General features: G+C 38.3%; 1 protein-coding gene across 1 annotated transcript in view; it reads left to right on the top strand.

Moving 5' to 3' along the window:
• LOC100493061 (Putative ortholog of cGMP phosphodiesterase (Phosphodiesterase type 9), 1 of 1) overlaps positions 1 to 18,188 on the top strand; it is a 49,610-nt gene continuing 31,422 nt past the window's right edge. The window contains exons 1-9 of the mRNA XM_012966986.3: positions 1 to 294; positions 829 to 899; positions 3,141 to 3,218; positions 3,365 to 3,408; positions 5,509 to 5,563; positions 5,954 to 6,024; positions 6,566 to 6,650; positions 8,392 to 8,473; positions 10,324 to 10,398. Coding sequence (XP_012822440.1) covers positions 226 to 294; positions 829 to 899; positions 3,141 to 3,218; positions 3,365 to 3,408; positions 5,509 to 5,563; positions 5,954 to 6,024; positions 6,566 to 6,650; positions 8,392 to 8,473; positions 10,324 to 10,398 — 630 coding nt within the window. The 5' untranslated portion in view covers positions 1 to 225. The remainder of the gene's footprint in view (positions 295 to 828; positions 900 to 3,140; positions 3,219 to 3,364; positions 3,409 to 5,508; positions 5,564 to 5,953; positions 6,025 to 6,565; positions 6,651 to 8,391; positions 8,474 to 10,323; positions 10,399 to 18,188) is intronic.

The following is an 18,188-nucleotide window of genomic DNA, read 5'->3' as shown; positions in this document are numbered from 1 at the left end:
AGTAAAGCAGTCTTTTGGAGGGTTTACTAGCAAGAGGAAGGAAAGCCTCCACTAAAGAAGAGACAGTGGTGTCCATAAGGAGTTACAGAACACTGGAAAGAAAAACTGAGCTGCAAAAAATCTTCATAACAGGAAATATTCAGAAATGCATAGGAGTATGTAGTGTGTTAACTATACAAATGATATTTAGAATAAGTGCATCAGGGTTTCCATCTCTATACATCAATGGGGTCCGGAGCATCAGCACATGGCCAGAAGACCATATACCTGGATGTGGATGGAAAAATACAAAAGGTTGGTATACTTTGTTTTTATTATATGGTAATTTTATGGTAATTTTATATTGCCTATGACACATATATATGATATGACATCTTCCATAAGAGGTTGCTCAAGTATGGGGTTTGGCCAAAGCAGTGGATGGGGGGTGAAATTTTTGTATAATATATTCTAGGATTATGCTATTTTATTTATTGTATGTAAACTTGCAGTGATCATATGTTTTACTACAAAGTGGAAATATAAACTTATAAAAACTTCTTTGTTGCAGGATAAAAATTTAAAAAAAGTCCCAGAAGTTTAGAATTTGTGTTGCATATAGTACCTCACATACAAATACCCATATGCATAATGTGAAATAAAGGACAATTCCGTTTAGAATTCATTTGTATTTCTCATTTCTAATTGTTGTAATCATGAACCCACTAAAACTTGATTTCCTGGTTTTGTATCACTGATGTTATCCTTGGTTGGGCAGCATAATGTTGTATCTATTATTTATACATTTCATGGTGTCATAACAAGATTGTTCTTAAATTACCTTCGCAGGTTGTTTTCAGTCAGCACAGCAGTCCTGCTGAGATTAAGGAGCTCCTCTGTGCGTCAGCTGGCTTGCCATGGTATCGTACTTGTTCTATTATTTTGTTTATATTTAGGATGCATGATTTCATAGCAACAGGATTATTTAGACTAATTTAGTTCTCAAGTCCTATTCCAATTAAATATTTCCGGGTTTATGCAATATATTTAAACTTTACAACGTGTAATTTTAATTGTTTTATTTCTCTCCGTTTGCAAACTTTACATGATAAGGGATCATCTTCTTTATGCGTTAATTGTTCTAGTGTCTCTTATCTAAACAACAGTAAATCATTTGCTTGCACTGTATTTTCCTTAGTCTTAAAAGAGGAAATTTGGTGATATATATATATACCATAGTCTCTATTGACTACTGAAGTTGCCATTTACTAGGTGCATATTTACAGTGCCAGGTGTTTCTGAACAGTTCTTAACACTTCATGCTGTGCTTGACCATTAGTAGTATCTAAAATGTTAAAGGGTAAGGCCCCATGAGGCGGATTGTCAGCCTGTGTATAAACGCATGCTTAAAAAATCTTCTAATTGTGTCTGCATCCAGAAGAACTGAATCGCCTGGGTGCAGGCGCACTCAGCCGATATCCGCCAACTAACACCTAAGTCTCTGCCTCGTGAGGCCTTACCCTAAAAATGTAAACTTTTTTCTCAGACTTTCTTTTACCCGGTGTGGTACCTATGGACTGGAGGAAAACTGATATAATTAAAAAGGCATTACATCCTTAATCTGGCAATTATAGGCCCATCTGTGGTGGGCATGTTATTTAGAAAATGTGTTAACGTATCACATTCTAGGTTTTTGTCTGGAAAATGCCATTATAAGTTGTAATCAGCTTGGCTTTATAAGGGATAGAACATTTCAAACAAATGTAATTGCTTTTTATGATGAATTAAGTAGGAATTTGGATAGTAGGGTTGCTGTAGATCCATAATCTACTTGAATGTTGATTTATATATATATATATATATATATATATATATAATTTTGCCAAAAATTTTATACAGTGCTGCATAAATCTGTGTTTTCTAAACTATGATCTGTTCTTGGTAAAGCTTTTTGTACGTGGACAGAAAACAAGGGTTTGCATAGAGAGGGTGGTCAAATGTATAGATTAATGGGAGGTGAGGGTAATTACAAAGCACTAGTAAATATTAAGTCCAAATCTGGTCTCCAAGGCAGAATACAGTAATTAATAAGACAGAGAAATCCACAAAAAAAAACTACATTGATAAAGGGATATGTATATACAAAAGGACCATACAAGAAACACTCTGGTGCTTTATTCAACAGTAGATCCTTCCAGCAGACAAAAAGGCATTCAGATTAAGATGCTACGGGGGGGGGGGGGGGGGGGGGGGGGTGAAATTCTCTTCCTGAAGCATTTGTACAGGCAAATACAGTACATTATCTAGCATTAGTTTCAGAAAATGAAATACAGGTTTTCTAAATATATCTTTCATATAATCATTACATCTCTGAAATAATGATCCAGGGACCAGTTAGATTGCGCTCAGAAAGGGTTATTTATCAATTTTGTAATGTGTGAATTTTGGTGTTATATTTTTTTCAATTGGAATAAACTCAAAATTTTACCAAACTCAAATGTTTGCTTATTTATTAAAAATGTTGAATATAAAGAACTTGATGACACATGGGGAGATATGAAACCAGCGTTTAAACATTTGCTACCACTGTCTACAAATCTCCCCAAAAATGTGTTGCCATTGACTAACATTAGGATTGCTGTGAGTGAAACATATTGAATGAACACAATGAAGGCACTATTTTGCGGCAGTTAGTGCTCTTGCACTTGCATCCGAGGCATTAATAAATCAACAGATTTGACTTAAATAAATCAACTAAAATTAACAAAGCAACAGATTTGTCTTAAAGGAACAGTAACACAAAAATATTTCAATACCTTATTCACCCCAAAACCCTTTAATAATAGGCCTAGCCTATTCCCCCTTGTATTTTTTGAATGCTTCAGCTAGAATTTTAGTTACAAACTGCTCCATAGCAGCATGGCAAAAAGACAACGGGTGGTTGAATTCAGGGGTGTATTTATAATAAGGGTGGGACGTTTTAAGGGGCCTATATTTTCTTTCCCCCAGCCTCAGCCATGGATTTCCAGAGGAAATTCGGCGACACAGCTGGGGGATCAGGGGGGTATACATTTCTCAGTATAAGTACTGGAATAGAGCTAAATCTGATTTTACTATAAATGCATTATTCTACTATACTGTTGTTACATTTACATTGACAGGCAAGCAGCTATAATTCTTTTGGATAAAAAGGGCACTGTTGTGGCTACTGACTCTACAATTCCAAAAAATTCTAAAAGGTAAGTCATACGACCATTATCATTGCAATGTGAAATGTACAAAGTAGTTAAACTATTTTGGTTGTAAATAAAAATATGTACTTACATTTTCCCTTGGTGGATTTTAATGTTAGTTACAAATTTTTGCAAATGTTTCCATGTTTTAGTTCTGCATATCGCATTGTCTCCCGGTCTATTTCACCCAGACCAGGTAATATTTTACATTCACTTTTTTACTTCATGTATTTCTACAGTACTTTATATTGTGCATAACTAAGTGAACTAAAAGGGACATAAACTCACCAAATAAACCAATTTGCTTAAAGAAACAGTAACACCAAAAAATTTAAATGTTTTAAAGTAATTAAACTATAATGTACTGCTTCCCTGCACTGGTAAATGTTATGTGTTTGCTTCAAAAATACTTCTATAATTTATATAAACAAAGCTGCTGTGTAGCCATGGGGGCAGCCATTCAAGCAGAGTGTTTTTATATCTTAATTCAAGTTTGCCCAGGTAAATGCTTCCTGCTTATTGGTTGCTATGGGTTACTGCTCCTGGGTAAACTTAGTGTCTTTTATTACAAAACCCCCATAATCTTAAATAGTCTCACACCAAATAGCTCATAAAGTGAGCTAGAGCTTTTCAGCCATATTCCTCAAAGACTGAATATTAACAGCCCTTTGCACATTGATTTGTCTGCAATCTGAGTGTACCAAACAAGCATTACACACTTTACTTAGCTTATTATACCATGCTGAGTCTCAGGTGTTTTGAAGAACACTTTAGCCCCATAAATTACCAACTTCCTGCTGCTGCAATTGTAAAGGAAGGCTCCTGAAACAAACAATGGCCGAAGTGCCCACTGAGTGAAATGTTAAAGGAGAATGCAAGTCAAAATTTAAAAAGCATACTGCCCAATAGTCCTCCTATTGTTTAGTAAAAACACCACACTTTTGGCTCACCTAATCAAATATTTACTCAGTCATACTTACGTCACATTTTCTAGAATAGGCAGCCATCTCTAAAAAGGTATTCTCCCTTCCTTTCCCTCCTTGCTTCATACTGCACATGTGTTTCATTCCCCCCATCCCCCCAGCAGATTCACTTCTGATTGGCTGCTGGGCATGTGTAGCTCAGAACAGGAGACAGGATCAAGTTACGCACATGTGCATTGCTACTGAAGGCAGCCACTGGCAGCCTACAGGAAGGGGAGAGAGATTTCAGTGATGTCACTGGAGTCACTGTAAATATATATACTGTACAAAAATGTAGATCCAATAAACTAATGGTTAAGTCCTGATGGATGTGCATCAGCATTTTTTTCAATATACAGGTATAGGACCTGTTATCCAGAATGCTCAGGACCTGGGGTTTTCTTTAGGTTGTAAAAATCTTTACTCAGAATGTGTGCTAAGTGAGATTCTTTTCTGACTCCTAGCTTATGCCTTAACTTTTTAAGTACATGTATCTATTCTATTGTATTAGAATGCCATTTTATTGTTCTGCTTGCAGCTGGTTTAAAAAAGCTAATTACTGTTTCTGTTTCTATGGGTTACTGCCCAGGTGTAAATTTGCCCAGTGTAATGAGCCCCATTTTGTTTTGTGTTATACCCTGTTGGGTGATATTGCGTTGGCAGATCCTATTAATGCCTTTAAAAGTTGCTTGGATGAATTCTTGAACAAGCATAATATCCAAGACTATTGGGATCTTAATAACTACAGTTAGTATAGATATTGGTATATATTGGTATATATATATATATTTATATATGTGAATGTATCAGTACAGTAGGACTGTAGCACTGGGGTTCACTTGGAAGGGTTGAACTTGATGAACTTTTCAACCCAACTTAACTATGTCTGATCAATGAATGATTCCTTGATATTTAATTTACTATCTACCAATTTTTGTAACCCATTAGCTGCGTTAGTAAAGGAAAACAAAACAAAATGGTAAAACATATGCATTTCAGAGCTGAGCACCACCACAAACAGTATAGCCCACCCATGGTAATTTGGACCGAATGTCTGAACCCAATGTGCTAAACCACCCAGGTGCCAAACTGCCTTTCAATAATATGTAATGGGAAGTGAAAATACAGTTATTATGCACTTATTATGATACTACTTTTATTCAAACTATTTATCATTTTCAGATATCTGACTATACAAGTGCAAATCTTCATTACTCAAGCATTATTTCCTTTAAAATATGTACTACACAGCTATCAATTTTTCTGCCTTTTGATAGCTATAACAAATAAATCTCACATACACAATTTTTCAATATACAATTTGTAATTTCCAGAAAAAGAAGACTTTTTTCAAAATATTCTATCCCAGGTTACAGAAGAATTCTCAAGGTAAGCAATTTTAATTGAGAATATCACAAAAGAATTGAACTCCACAGGATGCATATTTATATAGGTGAATAATAATTGTGTATATATTGCATTTATCTTTCTTTTTTATTCAGCGCAACTGTGTCCGATTTGCAATGGCACACGTGCAGTTTCTACACAGACAAACATTCATCTGACTCACCAATTTCAGTGAATCAGACGCAATTACACATGGCACAGCACAAATGCTTTTGGAAAATATGGCCAAATGTAGATATTGGTATCTCCCCCCTTTCTCTTACATTCGACTAGCTATGCCTTTGCTATGCCTGTGGATAGATTAACAATGAGAGTAAAGAGATAAGGTTATTTTAACACTTTATAAACCCAATATGATATTTTTTCCTTAAGAGCTTTCAGAGTCACTGAAATGAAGAGAGAAGTTATGGAAAGGTTGGCTATGCTAGAAAGAAGGATGGAGGGTAAGCTAGATCAGTTATTTGTCTATTTATGGTTTTCATTTGGAACTATCTGGATTCAGTTTTAAAAAGGCGGTTTAAAGTGACACTATTTTTAAAAATCTTTGGCATTTTTTGTTATTTTAAACTTATTTACCTTTTATTATATGTATCAGTGACCCCAGAAACCAGACTGGTTGTGAGGCTAGAGTTTTAGTTTTTATTATTTGTTCCTAACAAATAATATTAGTATTCTAACAAGTTCATGCCCCATTTGTTAATGCAATACAAGCTCTACAGTAGGGTTACTGCCATAAGTAATAGATTCTCTGACGGTAGAAAAAAAACTTTCAATGCTGCTTGTTGCTAGTGATGAGCGAATATTTTTCAGCAGGTTTCACTGCGAAAAATGCACATAGACTCCAATTGCTGCAAAAAAAACGGTTGCGCAGTAGCCGTGGAAAAACACCAACTAACTTATATGCGCTAGGCACATTTTTCAGCAAAGTGAAACAGAATAGATTTGCTAATCACTGCTTGCACATAAAGTGCTTCTTGTTTTCAGTTGAAGGTCTGAAAGCTATTGATATTGACAAATGCAAGAATGAATTAAAGAATCTTCGTGATGAAATGGAAAAGAAGACAAGCAGGTTAGCAACCCAAACTGCTAAACCACACATATCAAATTTGAGTATTGATACTTACGGTATGTCAAAGCTATTAGCACGTACAGTGGCTTGCAAAAGTATTCGGCCCCCTTAAACTTTTCCACATTTTGTCACATTACAGCCACAAACATGAATCAATTTTATTGGAATTCCACGTGAAAGACCAATACAAAGTGGTGTACACGTGAGAAGTGGAACGAAAATCATACATGATTCCAAACATTTTTTACAAATGAATAACTGCAAAGTGGGGTGTGCGTAATTATTCAGCCCCCTGAGTCAATACTTTGTAGAACCACCTTTTGCTGCAATTACAGCTGCCAGGCTTTTAGGGTATGTCTCTACCAGCTTTGCACATCTAGAGACTGAAATCCTTGCCCATTCTTCTTTGCAAAACAGCTCCAGCTCAGCCAGATTAGATGGACAGCGTTTGTGAACAGCAGTTTTCAGATCTTGCCACAGATTCTCGATTGGATTTAGATCTGGACTTTGACTGGGCCATTCTAACACATGGATATGTTTTGTTTTAAACCATTCAATTGTTGCCCTGGCTTTATGTTTAGGGTCGTTGTCCTGCTGGAAGGTGAACCTCCGCCCCAGTCTCAAGTCTTTTGCAGAGGTTTTCTTCCAAGATTGCCATGTATTTGGCTCCATCCATCTTCCCATCAACTCTGAGCAGCTTCCCTGTCCCTGCTGAAGAGAAGCACCCCCAGAGCATGATGCTGCCACCACCATATTTGACAGGGTGGATGGTGTGTTCAGAGTGATGTGCAGTGTTAGTTTTCCACCACACATAGCGTTTTGCATTTTGGCCAAAAAGTTCTATTTTGGTCTCATCTGACCAGAGCACCTTCTTCCACATGTTTGCTGTGTCCCCCACATGGCTTGTGGCAAACTGCAAACGGGACTTCTTATGGTTTTCTGTTAACAATGGCTTTCTTCTTGCCACTCTTCCATAAAGGCCAACTTTGTGCAGTGCACGACTAATAGTTGTCCTATGGACAGATTCCCCCACCTGAGCTGTAGATCTCTGCAGCTCGTCCAGAGTCACCATGGGCCTCTTGGCTGCATTTCTGATCAGCGCTCTCCTTGTTTGGCCTGTGAGTTTAGGTGGACGGCCTTGTCTTGGTAGGTATACAGTTGTGCCATACTCCTTCCATTTCTGAATGATCGCTTGAAGAGTGCTCCGTGGGATGTTCAAGGCTTTGGAAATCTTTTTGTAGCCTAAGCCTGCTTTAAATTTCTCAATAACTTTATCCCTGACCTGTGTGGTGTGTTCTTTGGACTTCATGGTGTTGTTGCTCCCAATATTCTCTTAGACAACCTCTGAGGCCGTCACAGAGCAGCTGTATTTGTACTGACATTAGATTACACACAGGTGCACTCTATTTAGTCATTAGCACTCATCAGGCAATGTCTATGGGCAACTGACTGCACTCAGACCAAAGGGGGCTGAATAATTACGCACACCCCACTTTGCAGTTATTTATTTGTAAAAAATGTTTGGAATCATGTATGATTTTCGTTCCACTTCTCACGTGTACACCACTTTGTATTGGTCTTTCACGTGGAATTCCAATAAAATTGATTCATGTTTGTGGCTGTAATGTGACAAAATGTGGAAAAGTTCAAGGGGGCCGAATACTTTTGCAAGCCACTGTATTGTAAAAAGTAGTAGATCCTTATATGTAAAATATTTTAATCCTTAAATGCTTTCATATAGACTGAGCTGCCCATGCAGATTTTATTACTCGGAGGATATAAAAAAATTGAACCCACGGAGAGATGTGCCAACCTACCCAAAGGTAATGACTAGCATTAGATATGTAAGCTATTACAGGTATGGGCTCCCTTATCCGGAAATGCGTTATCCAGAATGTTCCTGAATTATGGAAACGCCATCTCCCATAGACTCCATTATAAGCAAATAGTTCTAATTTTTAATTATAAAACAGAACCTTGTACTTGATCCCAACTAAGATATAATTAATCTTTATTGGGGGAAAAACACTATTGGGTTTATTCAATATTTAAATGATTTTTAGCAGACAAGTTATGGAGATCCAAATTACGGAAAGATCCCTTATCCGGAAAACCCCAGGTCCCGAGCATTCTGGATAACAGGTCCAAAACCTGTACCATTATTTTTCTGATGTTCCTTGTTTTTGTTGACTTAGCAGATGACATAATATAAGTAGAAAATGGGTAGTAAGGACTCCAAATTCAGTAATAAAAAATATTATAGATAAAGTATGTGGGAATTTTTGTAGTTTTTGTATATATATATTTTCTTACAAAACAAATGGTTTAAATACAACCTAACTTCTGTGTATGTATTAAAGAACAGGCAACATCAGAATATGAAGATGGCCTAAATGAATTTACAGAGGGTCTAATTTAAATGCAAATTGCAAGTGTCATTTTATTATTTCACTGTTGTGCTCCTACCCATGTGCTGGATTTTTAACAAATTTTTATTAAAAGGAAGCTTCTGCTTCAAAGAAAAAATGTTATGTAAATTTGACAGAAATTTAATGAATTCAAATGAACATTTTTATTTACTGGTTCTCTAAGACAATAATAATATAGAATAATATGCACACATTCCCAATTTGTTTTTGAATGAAATTAATCTGCATTATACCATTATACTGTATATATACAGTATATATCACCAATACAGGCTAATGACCAACATTTCAATTCTTTCTTTGTCAAGGTTTGAACTAACCAATTTGACTGCTCAGCATTTTTTTGTACTGATTATGTTAACCAGTGATCCCCAACCAGTGGCTCGTGAACAACATGTTGCTCACCAACCCTTTGGATGTTGCTCTTCGTGCCCCCAAACCAAGTAGATATTTTTGAAGTACTAGCTTGATGGCAAGTTTTGGTTAACTAAAAACAAGATTTACTACCAAATAAAACCTTTTGTAAGCTGATAGTGTGCATAGAGGCTGCCTAATAGCCAATCTTAGCCCTTATTTGGCACCTCCTTGAACTTTTATGATGCTTGTGTTGCTCTTTTTACATTTGACTGTGGCTCACGAGTAAGAAAGGTTGGGACCCCTGATGTTAACCGTGCACTTTAAGGGCTCTGGCACACAGGGAGATTAGTCGCCCGTGACAAATCTCCCTGTTTGCGGGCAACTAATCTCCCCGAAATGCCATCCCACCGGTGATTTACATTTTCCCCGTGTGCCAGAGCCCTAAATATACATTTTTTTAATCTATATCCTTCTTTAGTTATTTATGTGGATTAAGCATGTGTTTTCTATACCTATATTTCTATACCAAAAAGTTAATGCTGCCCAGGATGATAAATTTAAAATATCTAGATTTTTCCGTAAAGGTCTTATAGAATTCCAGCAGATCCTTCATGTACTCCCACCCCCCATGGTTTCCACAAATCTGCTGTGGTGCCAGGCTCATTGTTCACGCTCTCTGCTGCTTTGCTATGGGTATGGGGACAAAGCAGCTGAGGGTGGAATCTGTAATCTGGATACTTCAGGCCCTGTATTCCCAGATCCCACAGATTGCAAGCTTCTTGACAGAAAAGGTCAATTTAAATAGTGTAAACTCCACAAAACCTCATTTTAAATTAGATTCTAACACTATTCAATTTTGAAATATTTTCAATCTATTTTTTCCACAGTACACATTATCCTCAGAGACAATAGACGCTCTGAAAAAACCTACATTTGATGTTTGGCACTGGGAATATAATGAGGTTGGTTGTACCACGTTACCGCTTAAATAATGCTTTTACATGTATAATTCTGTCTCTTTTATTTGTCTGTGCAACTGAAAACTCAGGGTCGTGTTCCATTCTATATTTACAGTTTTCTATTGTTTCCTAAATTTTAACAAAGTGTTCTTCCTTTCTTTGAAGAAAATTGCTTTTTAGTAGTGAGACAATGCAGTGTTGCATTGTGCAGTAATGTATTGCTGATCATGTCTCTTCATTAAAGTGAGGCTGTAGGCACTAGGCTGTAGCTTAAAATGACATAAAAGGCGCTTTGTGTTGGGGTTAACAGACCTCCTTAATAGTCTTGGTGACAGGGATTTATTTGAAATTCATTTATTTATTGAGAATGCGTTTGCCTCTTGGTTTGGGGCCAATGGACATTTTCCATGGACATTATTTGCAATTAAGATAGGGAGATTTATAACAATCTGTTCATCTTATAACACAAATTTGATTGACTTGAAAAAAAACATTTTAAAAAGATTTTGTTTTCCTCCCCACAATGCTAGTCATCCATTATACACATGTTTTCCTGTTGAAATATACTTTATATAAAAGAATATGAATTCTGCATTTTTTGCCTCACACCATATATGCTAGGAGTCTATTATACTGTGTAAGCCAACATCACCGGTGATGTTGCCCATAGCAACATATCAGCAATTAGATTTAAACCTTCATCCACAAGTTAGAAAGCAAAAGCAAAGATTTGCTATGGGCAACATCACTAATCATTTCGGCTTACACACTATAATAAATATGTCCCTTTGAGTATGTATTTTGCTGTGATTTGGATAAATTGCAATCACATTTTTTGCTGTGATCCCACGTTTTTCTTTTACAATAACATTTTTTGTGGGGGTTTTTTTTAATAATCTTGGCATCCTTTAGGTGGAGAGAAATTTTTTTTTTTCAAAAAATGTCGGTGTGACCTATGCGAATCACAGCAAAACACAAATGTGAAAATCTGTCCTATGAGAGTGAGGGAAAATAGAAGCTGCAGTTGTTGAACAAGGACACATTAACAATGACAAAGGCATTTTTTTGACAATACTATATAACCACATTATCTGGATTTAGTTATGAGGCTCAAAATCTGTACTGCATTACAATGCAGCCAGTATGTAGAACACAGTGCACACCCATTTTGCCTGGTGCATCTGCTGTTCCGTACCTGCTGACTTATTTTTTTAATGGACAGTTCAGGGGTCTACACCTACCTTGCTTAAACTTCACAACCTGGAAGCAAGGGGTTGGGTAGGATTCCTTCTTTCTCCCTGCTGTATAATTTTCTTCATTTGAGGTTCACTCTATTAGATTCTTTAGATCTCTCTGCATTACTATCATATATATACCATATATACATATACCAGATTCTGTTCATTTTCAACTTTACTAACTCCCCTTTCCACCTCTCTGATCACAATCTTCACAATCTTCAACTCTCACTCCCTCCACACCCTCTACAGTTCCCCAAACATGCGCATACCTTGAACTGCATACACTAGATGTTTGCTTCCTTTGACTCTCTTCACTCTAATATTGTAACCATGTCTTGTCCTAATCAGGCTATCACTGTCTACTATAACATGCTCACCATTGGCCTTAATAAACTTGCTCCTGCCAAGACAAAATCTATTAGACCCAACATAGGCAGATTTTCAGTAAGGCTAGGGAAGGCTAAGCCTCCCCAAACTTGCTTGGCACCTTAAAAAACAAAACAAAAAAAACCTCACTTCGTTTCTGCACTGTCCTGCAACTCTTCTGTTCCGGCAAGCTCCGGTTCTGCTGTGCTCCGACTGGATCTTTCTTCTTGTTGATTCTCCAATCAGAGCACAGCTTTCTTTACAGACCATAAAATTGACCAATCAAAGCACAGATGCACACAGGGATCGGGAGATTTTTCAAACTGAAGGCAGTGCAGAAATGAAGACTGAAAAGAAGAATCTGCAGCTGTAACTTTACCTGAGAACCAGCTCTCAACTTTTGCTGCAGGTTTCATCCCACTCCCACAGGTTCTATACACAGGTACTATACAATTCTAAAGGCTGAATCACTAGTTGAAATTAAATTGTTTTTTGCCTGACCTGACATTTATAATATCCCTATCCCCTACCCTGACAGATGGATGGTAAGTTAACTTTTTCCCCCGAAAAAGCTCATTGTGCTTTTATATATTTGTTGTTTTTTGCACTTACTATTTAGTTTTTTACTTTTGTCATTGTTTGTTCATTTCTAGTTACAGTGGAGCCAATGTTGTGTATCAATGCCAGTGTTATAGTGCCAGGGCCTGAATATCTGCCATCTGTACCCACTGCTTCTCATGGCATGTAATGTGCTGGTTTTGTACGTACAGACTGTGTCTCACTGTATATAATGTGCTGGTTTTGTACGTACAGACTGTGTCTCACTGTATATAATGTGCCTGGGATGTCAGTACCCGCTGCCTCTCTCTCTATAAAACTAATTTAAACACATCTAAAGGGAAGGTTCACTTTTAAGTTAACTTTTAGCATATTATAGAATGGCCTATTCCTAGCAACTTTGCAATTGGTCTTCCTAATTAATTTTTTTATAGTTCTTGAATAATTTGACTTTCTCTTCTGCCTCTTTCCAGCTTTCAAATCGGGGTCACTGACCCCGGCAACCAAAAAGTATTGCTCTGCGAGGCTACAGTTTCATTATTATTGTAATTTTCTATTACTGTACTTATTTTTCCACGCAGGTCCCTTAACTATTCATATTCCCATCTCTTGTTTAAACCACTACCTGGTTGCTAGGATAAATAAGACCCTAGCAACCAGATAGCTGCTGAAATACCAAATGGAAAGCTGCTGGACAAAAAGCTAAATAACTGAAAAACCATTAAAAAGAAAAGATGACCAATTGCAAATTGTCTCAAAATATCAATGTCTACCTTATATTAAAAGGGAATTTAAAGGTGACCTACCCCTTTAAACTAACTGATCCCAAACACAAATGGATGGAGAACCCCTAACAGAAGTGCATGTATGAATACTTTTACATCCTAAGCATTTTAGGGTAAAAAAGCACCCCCACCCACACTTTTGTGCAGTATCCCTGGGAGTCAGTGGGAACTGCAAGAGGTAGTTGGGAGGTTCATTTTTTACACCAGCAGCGAATCCACTAAGTCTCACATTAGCTGTATGTCAGTCTCTGTATGGCCCATCTTAAGCCTCCCCAAACAAAAAAGTCACCCTCCGCCTATGAGACCCAAACAGCTTCAGCTTTGGCATACTGCTCAAACCAAGGCTCTCCAAACACATTCATGTACATTTAAGCATCTCTCCTATAATACAAGCCTCTGCCAGGCTAAACAAACCTACTTTACTTCACTTACTGGCTCTCTCTTAAGAACCTGCACAACTTTTCTCTACCTGCTGTCCCATTTCCCACCTTCTCCACGTGCATCAGTCACTGTTTAAGATATCAATAAGCACTTTAAAAGCAATTGACACCATCAGAAGTGAAGTGATCCCTCTTTTGGAACCTCCAACATATTTCTGTGTGCCTAGAAATGAACACTATTCTAGTGCCTAGAAATGAACACTATTCCTCTCCTACAATAACCCTACAATCTGGTTTTAAGCAGCAACACTCCACAGAAACTGCTCTACCCCTGCTAACTAATAACTTCTTATGAGCTAAAGCAAAATCTACTTCTCACTACTAATACTTCTTTATCAGCTGCTTTTAACACTGTGGATTTCCCTCTCCTCCCTCCACTCCCTCCTTTGTCTTGGCCTTCATGACACTGCCTTGTCTTGGTTTTTACCAATCTTCTCCCTTACCTCTTTCTGATGGGGTTTCTCAAGGCCCTGTCCTGGGCCACTTATTATTTTCTTTTTATACTTCCTCCCTTGGCAACCTAATCAACAATATGGTTTTCAGTAACACTCTCTCTTGGCAAACTAATTAACTTATATGGTTTTCAATACCACCTCTACGCTGACTGACGATACTCAGGTCTATCTTTCCTATTCTCAACACAAAGCTCTTAACTTGGATTTCCCAATGCTACCTTAAGTTAAGTGGGTCTGACGAGTGAAGACTTACCCACGTTACAGTTATTGGAATCACTACAAAATGAGGAGGTCCATAATCAAGGACCTGCGATTAAGACACACAAAAAACAGAGTACATTTACCCCCAGCTTCACTGCATGTTCTCACATTGACACTTTTGTAAACCTAGTAACAACTGAGATTGAGAGAATTAGGTTTTCTGAAGTGAGTGGCAACATGACTCCTGAGTTAAAGGAAAAGTAACACTAAAAATTTATAACTAAAAAATCTATTCTACCCTCCCCCAATAATTGCCCTATCCTGAAAACCATTTATTATTTTGAATGCTTTAGAAGAAAATACCTGTTAAACACGGCTTCCTGTCATTTGAACAAAGGAGATACGGCGATGCTGGGGAAAGTATCGGGAGATGCATCAACTATGTGGCGATCGATTGATCGAGCCTAGCCTGACTCCTTCCTATACAGAAGTCAGGCTAGGTTCGATCAATCGATCGCCGCATAGTTGATGCATCTCCTGCAGGGCCGGAACTAGGGGTAGGCAGAAGAGGCAGCTGCCTAGGGCGCAACGTTTGGGGGGCGCCAGGCAGGAGCCTCTCCTGCCTACCCCTAGTCATCTTCCTCTGTCATTGCCCCCTCTGCTTGTCATTAGTGGTGGAGGCAATGACCGTTCGGATCGTGCCCCCCCTCGCACCTCTCCCCCCCCCTCGCTTGTGCTTTGGCGCGTTGGGGGGGGAGTGACCGACCGGGTTGCCTAGGGCGCCCGGTCAGCTTGGCCCGCCCCTGATCTCCTGATACTTTCCCCGGCATCGCCATATCGCCTTTGTTCATTGTTCCTACAATGAGAAACGGGTATGCTTCTTAGTCAGGTTACTTTATTTTATTCTAACCCACAATTATTTTCTGTTTAATAACAAGTTTTACCATAACGTGAAAGGCACGGCAATGGGCAGTTATGCAAACTTATTCTTGGGCTGGTGGGAGTCCCAGTTGGTTGTTGATCCTGAACATGAAGTGTTTTCATCCAAAATTGTACTGTGGAAGCGCTACATTGATGATGTCCTAATAGTGTGGCGCGGGGACAAATCTGAGTTTTTGAGGATGGTCTCTATGTTAAATGATAATGAGTTGGGGCTACACTTCACATGTGAGTTTGGTGGGGATACTTTGCCCTTCTTTGATCTACTTTTACATATTAAAGATATGGGTAAGATATGGGTTTACCGCAAACCAACGGCCACAAATAGCCTGTTGCATTACACTAGCTTTCATCCACTACCCCTAAAGAGGGGGATCCTGGTTGGTCAATATCTGAGGCTCAGGAGGAATTGTTCTAATGTTGAAGAATTTAAGCAGCAAGCAAGTAGATCTACGTGCTAGATTTATCCAACGCAGTTACCCCAAACGATGCTTAAAACAAGCTTATCAATAAGCCCTGAATGCGGATCGGGACACACTCCTCCAAGAGATACATACAAGAGATGATAAAGAATCTTGGGAGATAAGATGCATTGGGACGTTTAACAACCAATGGGGTGAGATAAAAACTTTCCTAGGTAAATTTTGGAGTGTCCTGAAGGGTGACCGCAATCTAGTAAACGTACTACCCAAGAAGCCATGTATAGTAGCCAGAAGGTCCCAGAGTCTGTCAGATATCCTGGTACACAGTCATTTTGTAGAAACCCAAACTCCTGTCAAACACTTTCTAAGCCCCACAATAGGCTCCATTAAGTGTTAGAATTGTGAGGCCTGCCAATATATGGCCCCCAAAAAGATGTTTCAGAGCCCACATTCCACTAGAACATTATGAGATAAGTTCATAAACTGTCGGACCTCAGGAGTGATTTATGTTGGAATGTGCAATTGCCCCAAGATCTAATTTAGCTACTGATGCGTGGGTCACTCAGGAGGAAATTCAAAAGAGACTTGAACATGTAAAGGTAAACAAAGGTCCAGGACCGGATGGGATTCATCCCAGGGTATTAAATGAGCTGAGCGCTGTGATTGCCAAGCCTCTTCACATAATTTTTCAGGATTCGTTGAGGTTTGGCATGGTGCCGAGAGACTGGCGAATTGCTAATGTGGTGCCATTATTTAAAAAGGGATCTCGTTCTCAGCCTGAAAACTATAGGCCTGTTAGTCTGACATCAGTAGTAGGAAAGCTTCTGGAAGGGGTAATAAGGGATAGGATAGTTGAATACATTGCAGTTCACAATACTATTAGTTTGTGCCAGCATGGTTTTATGCGTAACAGATCTTGCCAGACTAATTTAGTTGCCTTTTATGAGGAGGTGAGCAGGAACCTTGATGCTGGAATGACAGTTGATGTCATCTACTTAGATTTTGCTAAAGCGTTTGATACAGTACCTCACAGAAGGTTAATGATCAAATTGAGGAATATTGGGCTAGAACATAATATTTGTAATTGGATAGAGAACTGGCTGAAGGATAGAGTACAAAGAGTGGTGGTAAATGGAACATTTTCTAATTGTTCCATTGTGTTAATAGCTTAAAGGCAGAATATATTGGTTAGAAAAGAGGCAGTTAAAGTGTATACATGTTTCTGCCTGTAATTCCTTAAGTGAGCATTAAAGCCTCTCATTTGTTTTAAAGCAATTCTGTTTGTATAGTTTTATATTGTTGTATAGTTTTACATTGTTTTAAAATGGATTGTCTTGCATTGTGAAGGGGTCTATGGCTACACCCAACCCTTCTCACCCTAACAGCTTATACAATCGAATACTTGGCTGCCGGCATACTACCTATGTGGCTTTTTTTTCAATAGTAAAGCTGTCTTTGAATCACCCTGGTTTTGAGTATTTTTTCCAGCAGCGCTGTATTCAGTGCTGTACCCCCCCCCCCCCACTCCTAACTTGTACATCAATAAGACCTCCTGTTCTGTGGCTGGTAGTGAGGATTGGGCTGGCTTGCACTAAAGATGCTGTACTTTGCACTTCCAGGATGTTTTTATCCAGCGTGAGATATTGATAAAGAGAAAATCTTCTGGTTGTCCCTGTTGGCAGTTAATGGAAAGTCTAACCCCTTGAGGTAGCTAATTATTGAAGTTGTTATCACTTTTCCATATTATAGGCAGGCCCCTGATGGTCTAATTAAATTAGCAGTCTCAGACAAACAGGCACGATAGGTAGTTCATGGAAGGCAATAAAATCCATTCAATAGGGTTAAGGTTTGATGACATGCTCTTGTTATGGAAATGGAGGAATGGAGAGTATGAAGGGAAAAAAATGATAAAAAAGGCACCTTGGAAAAAGACACATTCATGAATTAAGGTGGCCATACACGTAGCAATAACGAAAGATCGTTCCCACCCTCCATTGACGTTCAGGGCAGATCATCAGATATGGAGGTAGAAACAATAGAAATTCTATCTCCACCTGCCGATTCAGCCCTAAATGGAGGATTTGCTCAGACGCCCGATCAAAATCTTGTAACCTGGCCCGATATCCACAGCCTTTGCGATATCGGTCGTCTTGTCGAACCGCCATACACACACCGAATTTCGTACGATTATATCGGATACGTGTATGCCCAGCTTTAGAAATAAACTGCTTAGCAGCGATGAGCGAATCTGTCCCGTTTTGCTTCAGCGAAAAAAAAAGCGTATCAAAAAAAAATTGTTGACTGTTCTTTTGACTCGAGAGACAATTCTTTTGACGTGCAAGACAATTCTTTTTTGATGCGCGAGAATTCTTTTTGATGCCCGAGA

Source organism: Xenopus tropicalis, chromosome 7 (assembly GCF_000004195.4).
Source record: "Xenopus tropicalis strain Nigerian chromosome 7, UCB_Xtro_10.0, whole genome shotgun sequence".
NCBI lineage: Eukaryota > Metazoa > Chordata > Amphibia > Anura > Pipidae > Xenopus > Xenopus tropicalis.
Note: the sequence above shows the minus strand (reverse complement) of the source record. Positions and strands in the feature narration are given on the sequence as shown.